Source organism: Benincasa hispida, chromosome 2, assembly GCF_009727055.1.
Source record: "Benincasa hispida cultivar B227 chromosome 2, ASM972705v1, whole genome shotgun sequence".
Lineage (NCBI taxonomy): Eukaryota > Viridiplantae > Streptophyta > Magnoliopsida > Cucurbitales > Cucurbitaceae > Benincasa > Benincasa hispida.
Genome location: NC_052350.1, coordinates 12,459,633 through 12,467,203, shown reverse-complemented (window position 1 = coordinate 12,467,203; position 7,571 = coordinate 12,459,633). Strand labels below are relative to the sequence as shown.

General features: G+C 34.5%; 1 protein-coding gene across 1 annotated transcript; it reads right to left on the bottom strand.

The window, feature by feature from the left end:
• Positions 1-4,148: 4,148 nt before the first annotated feature.
• On the bottom strand, positions 4,149-6,839 carry LOC120071417 (ubiquitin-conjugating enzyme E2 27). Its single transcript, XM_039023693.1, has 5 exons — positions 6,393-6,839; positions 5,414-5,462; positions 4,858-5,017; positions 4,645-4,734; positions 4,149-4,531 (listed from the first exon to the last, which is right to left on the bottom strand). The coding sequence occupies exons 1-5, from the start codon at positions 6,568-6,570 to the stop codon at positions 4,424-4,426; spliced, it is 585 nt and encodes a 194-aa protein (XP_038879621.1). The 5' UTR covers positions 6,571-6,839; the 3' UTR covers positions 4,149-4,423.
• Positions 6,840-7,571: the final 732 nt, after the last annotated feature.

Genomic DNA, 7,571 nt, shown 5'->3' with positions numbered 1-7,571 from the left:
CGAATCGCACACTTGATGTGACTCTAATAGTGTTAGACATGCATGACTTTGATGTGATTCTGGGCATAGATTGGTTGGCTGCCAACTATGCTAGCATAGACTGTTCTCGTAAGGAGGTGATTTTTAACCCCTTCTAGGGAATCCAGTTTTAAGTTTAAGGGGGTTGGGACTGTAGTTTTGCCCAAGGTGATTTTAGCTGTAAAGGCCAAGAGGTTGATTAACCAAGGTGTCTGAAGTATCTTGGCTACTGTAGTTGACACTAGTGAAGCCCAGATTGCTCTAACCTCTGAACCAGTTATGAGAGATTATCTCGATGTGTTTCCAAGAAATTCCAGGGTTGTCTCCACCAAGGGAGATTGATTTTGGGATCGAGTTGGAGCCATACACTATTCCCATATCCAAAGCTCCGTACATAATGGCTCTGATCGAATTCAAAGAACTAAAGGTCCAGTTGCAGGAAATGCTTAATAAAGGGTTCATACGACCCAGTGTTTCTTCGTGGGGTGCATAAGTGTTGTTTGTGAAGAAAAAGGATGGATCGTTATGCTTATGCATAGACTATAGGGAATTGAATAAGATGACCATCAAGAACAAGTACCCGCTTCCTAGGATCGATGACCTGTTGGACCAGCTAAAAGGTGCTACTGTATTTTCCAAGATTGACCTACGGTCAGGTTACCATCAACTAAGGATGAGGGACAGTGATATCCCGAAGACTACGTTCTGCTCCAAATATGGACATTACTAATTCATTGTAATGTCTTTTGGTCTGACCAATGCTCCAGCGGTATTCATGGATTTGATGAACATGGTGTTCAGGGATTTCCTGGACACATTTGTGATTGTTTTCATTGATGATATCTTGGTTTATTCCAAGACAGAGGCAGAACACGAGGAACATCTTCGGAAAGTCCTAGGAACGCTGAGGGAAAACAACGGTATGCAAAGTTGTAATACCTCGCACATTTTTTAGTTATAATGTAATTTCAGTAACTTTATTATTTGGAACTTCAGTAATTGTTATTAGTTGGAGGAAATTTTTGGAATTTTGGACTTCAAGTGTAAGTTCGGGAATTTAATTGTTGGCGTGAAATTATTCAAATTGGAAATTAATGGCAGGAATTAATTTTCTTTTGAAACGGAAAGGAATTAAATGTAATGGAATTTAATAGTAAAACGGAAAGGAATTAAATGTAATTATACTTATTTCCTTTTTTGTTTTATTATTATTATTGTTGTTGTTGTTTTTTCTAAAAATCAAACTCCACCTCCCATCTGTTCGTTTTTTCTCCTTCCAATGAACAACGGCAATGCCTAGGATCTCCAACCAATGTCCTCTGACATTGCAGCATACAACTTCAACGGTCACAACGCTTGCGACTTCTAGCAACTTTAAACAACATCTCGCATGATCAAAACACCCTAACAACAACGTTTTTCCCCTTTTTGACAATTTTTCGAGAGTTCCCTATTCTATTTCGACATTAGATTTGAGTTACCCACTTCTTAATAGCTCCAAATTTCGAACAACAACCAACAAGGATTAAAGTTATTTTACATGTTTATTTGATTAAGGTTCCATTGGGCAAGGAAAGAGGTTGAGCTTCTAATTTCTAGAGTTTGTTATTAGAGGTAAGTAATCTTACTACTGGAACTGCCCACGGGCCAGGCATTAGATGTATGCTAGCATGATAAATGATTGTTATGGTAGGATGATAGCATGATAGACTAATAGTATAATATGATCAAAGTATGTTCTGGTACGAGATCTGAATTATTTATTTATGCACATAGACACGTGAATGCTAGCATGAAATGGTATGTGATTCCATATGGTTGTATTTGATCTGTTGATGTTGAGGATTGTAAGACTAGTTACAAGGATAATTTTGACTGTTCTGAGATTTAATAGATTGTTTAAAAAAAAATAAAAAAATATATGAGCATGTGATAATATGACTGAAGCACGTTAATGTATGAGCATGATTTAGAATTTTATGAAATATATTAAAAGGACGATTGGGCATGACCCTAAATTATGAGTTAAGCAACACCACTACGGAAATGTCTTAAAGTTAGGTGAAAGTTGGAGCATTTTATTGATGTGATTTATTATGAAAGTGCGTAAGTTATATGATGTATTATGAAATTTCAAATGTTTGATTGTTACATGAGTTAGTGCATGAAAGTGATGTACTAGAGTGGATCCATTAATACTAGATTACGTTGAGGTTAACTAGCCTGACCTTGATCAGGAGATTTTAGAGGATTCATGATTAGGTGAATGTTATATGTAATATGAAGTTAGATGTAATCTCTTTTCCTTTCCAGACTATGTGACTGCATGAAAGTGATGCACGTTCAAAGGCACTAGTACATGAAAGATATGTACTAGGGCTGGTGTGTATGAAAGTGATACATACCCAGAGGGTACTGGGTGTACGAAAGAGGTACATACTTAATCGGTTATGTGTATACGAACGAGGTGTATGCCTAACTATGTGTACGCATCCCTACCTTTATAGAGAGGATCTGGGGTGTACGAAAGAGGTACATACTTAGTAGGTTAGGTGTATATGAAAGGGGTGTATACTTAACCAGATGTACGAAAGAGGTACATACTCAGTGGGTTATGTATATTGTAATGGCATAAACTAAACAATGATGCAAGAAAGAATAAAATGTGATGATGCCATACAACGCTTAAGATGCGGTGATTCTAAATAGGCATATAGATTGTGATGAATGATGGATCATACAAGCTCATGTTACCATAAACTCAATGACTTGGAATGGAAATGGAATGTGGATGTTGTGTTATACTTATTCACACACACTTAATTTATGTGATACTACTTCTAGATATGCGTTATTTATGAGAATCTTGTAGTATACCATGCGTTGTCACAAGTTTCCTTACGTTGAAACCAAGTAGAATTTCACTGTAAGTTTCTCGATGTGATCCGAGGTCGAACACAGGGATTGTTTTAGGTTAATTGCGTTATATTTGTGATATATGCGATCAGGGGTTTTTCAATTTAATAAAAGTTGTGTGTACAGGCATTTAAAAATGCGATAGAGTAAATTGTGCAGAAAAGTAAAGATAAACGAGAAAAATGCGATAATAAAGTAAATTGCGATAAAAGTAAAGTGCGATAAAATAAACCTAAGCTATGATGATACAAGATACAGGTTACATGATACAAGATACCAAGGTTGAGACTGACTGTGAAGAATATACAAAGAATCGTGTTATGCGATGGAAAGGCTGATGTGCGAAGCAGAAAGAGAAAGGATAATTAATATAAACAGAGCAAGTTTCTTAATTGCATTAAAGATATAAGTACAATTCCCTTTCCCTTGCCGTACACCTCTCAATGATCGGCTACGTTTCCCACATCTCTGTGGTGAAATAAGGACGAACGTAGTGAACGCAAGGTTTCTTCCATCTCTGGAAGTACTTCTTCTAACCTTCTCTCAACAGATACATCTTCACTTTTGCTCTCACAAGTGAAGATTCCGTCTAACATGCTTTAACTAAACATTTTTATCTCTTTAGCACTGATTAAGTTACTTGTTTAATTCATATTAATCACCAAAGGATTAAGAAAACATCGTGGAGAAAGCGATTAATGGAGGAATTAAAATAGACAGAAATGTGGAAATGAAAATGATCATGACAATTAATTATAAAAAGATCCATTTAAATTTCAAAGTATATACTTCTTTTTCCTGAAACTTTTTTAAGCCGACTTTATTCGACTATTTTGCCTCTTTCTATGTTTTTCTTTACTCAACAAATTGATGATTGAAACTTCGAAAATCTACTTCGAGAAAAAGATATGATATCTGTCCTGGGTTACTCAAACTACGCTACATTACTACAAAAAAACAGTCCTCAGTACTACCATTATCTAACTTAAATGTGTAATTATAATATTTCCTGAAAATGAAAGATACTTAACCCATAACAAAAAAAAAAAAAAAAATACCATTACTACTATATATCTCATAACATTTTCAATAATGCCAATCTTCATAGCTGGAAGAAAACAACCTATTACTTTTTGAACAAGAAAAATGTTTGACAATCTTTTCTAGTGATAATATCCTCTGTTTTGAATTTTAGGGGGAAACTATTATCCATGTACTTTTTCAAATTAAGAAAAGAAACTTTGAATTAAATAAGTAATGAAAACTGAAACTCAACAGCAGATCAGAACTTGATGCGAGATCCGTGAAGAGAAATGATAGGGGAATTGGTGGGGACAGGTTAAGGAGACCCTCCACATTAAAAATGAGGACATAGCAACTTGAAACAGAAATTAAAATTTTAAATTTTTTTTTAAAAAAACTATAATATAAATGCGACCCTTTGGATCAAGTATGTACTCCTATGTTTCGTAGGTGGCCGAGTGAGAATTTAGCCGGAACAGAGCTTTTCCAAAGCCAAATTTTCATCCCAACCCACAGCTTCCAAACTGCTCCTTACTTGAGCCTCCGGGAATCCCATCTCCACAAGTTTCTGAACCTGCGCCATTTCTTTCACATCAATCTTCAGTGAACACAAAAACACACGCGTAATGAAAGAACTATATGATTTATCATGCACACAACACCCAAAACCAAAGTTAAGGCTTTAACCTTTTCTTCCACCCCACGAGATGACGTCTTGGCAAAAGTTTCTGTCCAATATCGTGCTGTGCCAGCAAAAGTCTGGTAGTCTCTAAGATACTGCAGCAATATGTAATGGCATGACATACTGAAGTTAAAATCTATTTTGATAGAATCTAAAGTTAATATCTTCAATAACAAAAAGAACGAACATCCATGCAGTGAAGATAGACTTAACAATACCTGTTGAGCTACGACAGCATCTTGAGGATCATCAGGTTGAGGAGCAGATAGCAATGCCTGCACAGAAAGCAGGGCTGTCTTCAGCGTGAGTGCTGGGCTCCACTGATCCTTCAAAATGTCCAGGCAAATTGCACCACTTTGACTACTGATATTAGGGTGCCTTCAAAACATAATAGATCAAACAAACTCTAAAGTTTCAGTATAACCTCATATACATATATAGAACTAAGCCATTAATATGAAGTCACAAACTACTTTATGATTAAAACATTTTTGAGAGAGAGAATTTCAAAATGCATAGCTAGGTCAACATGTTGAAAGAAAACCACAACATCGTATGCACAATTGATGATCTCCAAAATCTCCACTTCCAAAATATATATATATATCTGTCTCTTATACACATCTAGATGTGTATAAGAGACAGCATAAATGTTCTCTAAAAAGCAACTCCATCCACTAAACACGAATGCATTCTATGCACAATTAAGAGATCTCAACATTGTCTGCTCAGCAGACGTAAGAAGAGAGGAAGTCACACATAAATCATCCTTACCAGACTTTTGTAGCAAATTGCATTTTGGGGGGCTCAAATGGATACCCATCTGCAAGGAAAAAAAGGAAAAAAAACCCACGGGTTAGATAAAGCAGTGTTTTGGAAGTGTGCTTAGGCAAGTTTCCCATGTTATATAGTGTTCACTGAAGCGCATATCATAAAGCCTCAGCATTTTTTATTTTTAAAGCCAAGAAATATCCTCCAAAATCCCTCGTTACTTTCTTTAGACAAACTTTCAGAAGCTCTAATGTCTTACATTTTTCATTTTCATATTATGTAGTATAATATTTTTCTATTGCACCTCACAAACAACGTACCTCACTTAGAGTGCTATTGCATTATTATCCTTAAGCTTTAGAAAACATTGAGTTCAAAGACTCCACTCATGGAAATTATAGCAAGCAGCCAGTCAAACAAGTAATGATATGTTATAGAAACCAAGGGAACATGATTAAAAGTCGCGGAAGACACTTGGACAATTTACAATCTTTTACCACAAAATTTCAATAGAGCAAGGAATGGTTCTTTCCACAAAGTTCTTACAGGAGAATGATTTTATATATGCCTCAAATGCATAACAGGATTGTTAAATAAGCGGGTTCAATAAAATTAAACAAGCAAAGAAGTGTAACAAAATAATTGTAAGTGAAAAAACGCACAAAGGCTTTGAGAATGGGTGTTTCGTACAAAAATCTCTTTATTTTACATAGTCTTTTATTTAGCTATTCAAAAGATGTTTATCCAACTGAAATTATAATTTATAATTACAGAATCATGAACTTGTCAATGACAATTTTCAGGGAAAAGTACCAAATCATAAAGATAACAAAGCAGATCATTATCATTAGCTACACTACAAAATAAATAAATAAATAAATGGAAACCCTAATAGAAATCTGATCGAGACCATTTAGCTTAAGCGCACAGCAAAGAATAAGCGGAAGAAGAAGAAGAAGAGTAAAGGGGTAATAAGAGGCACCTGGCAATGTGATATCAATTTGGAAGGTTCCACCCTCATAAGGAGTAGCGATAGGACCAGGAATGATGCCGAGCAAATGGGAAAGACTATCGGCTTTAGGGGTGACTCTAATACCAGAAGCCTCGATGTCTTTAGTGCATTCTTGGAGCTCCTTCTGGACGCGAGCGAAGTCTATCATCTTCTTCTTCGTGACTGAGTGATCGATAAATGAGAAGAAGAGAAGGAACCCTAATAGAACTGAAAATAAAAAATAAAAAATAAAAAAGAAAATTGCAAGGTTGGAGATTGGAGATTGAAGAAGCGAAAAGGCGGTTGCGTTGCCTGGTTTCGCTTTCACTCTCTCCCTTCTTTCTGTCGCACAGAATTATGCCTTCCCTACCGACCCCACTACTATCTCTTCCAATCTTCTCTGCTCTTTTTTCTTTCTTTTTTTTTTGTTTCCTTTTACTTCCTGCTTTAAGAGGCCGTTTCGTTAACATGCCCCGTATCTCGGTTTATACTCTTTTAAATTTTCAAATTTATCAATTTAAATCTTCAAATATCCATTTAAATCATAATTAATAATTATATCAATTTTAAATTTTAAATTTTATAAATGTATCAATTTACACAATAGATTACAAAAATTATTTCAAATGATAAAACTCCTAAAAATATATTTATAAAATATAGCAAAATTTCAAAACGATAGACGTTGATAGACATGGATAGACTTCCGTTAGTGTCTAACAATATCACTCATAGATACTGATAGTATATCGATGTCTATTTTGCTATGTTTTGTAAATATTTTTATTCATTTTTCTATATTTAAAAACAATCCCCTTGATTTTCATAAACATAACAATTTAAACTCTAATCTTTCATAAATGTATTAAAATATAATAAAGGGTTTAAGAAGTTGATATAATTATAATAGTAGAGGGTTTAAATTAATATAATTATTAGTTTGGGGTTTAAATTAATACAACTCGTTTTTAATTGATACAATTATTAGTCTATGGTTTAATTTGATACAACATCCAAATTTAGGGGTATAAATTGATTTTTTTCTTTTTTTCTTTTTTTTCTTTTGACAAAAATGAAATAAGGAAAGGATAGTAAGATTGTTGGAAAGAATAGATTATTGTGATCAATCCAGCACATGGTGTAAAATATTCAAATTGGACTCATTACTAT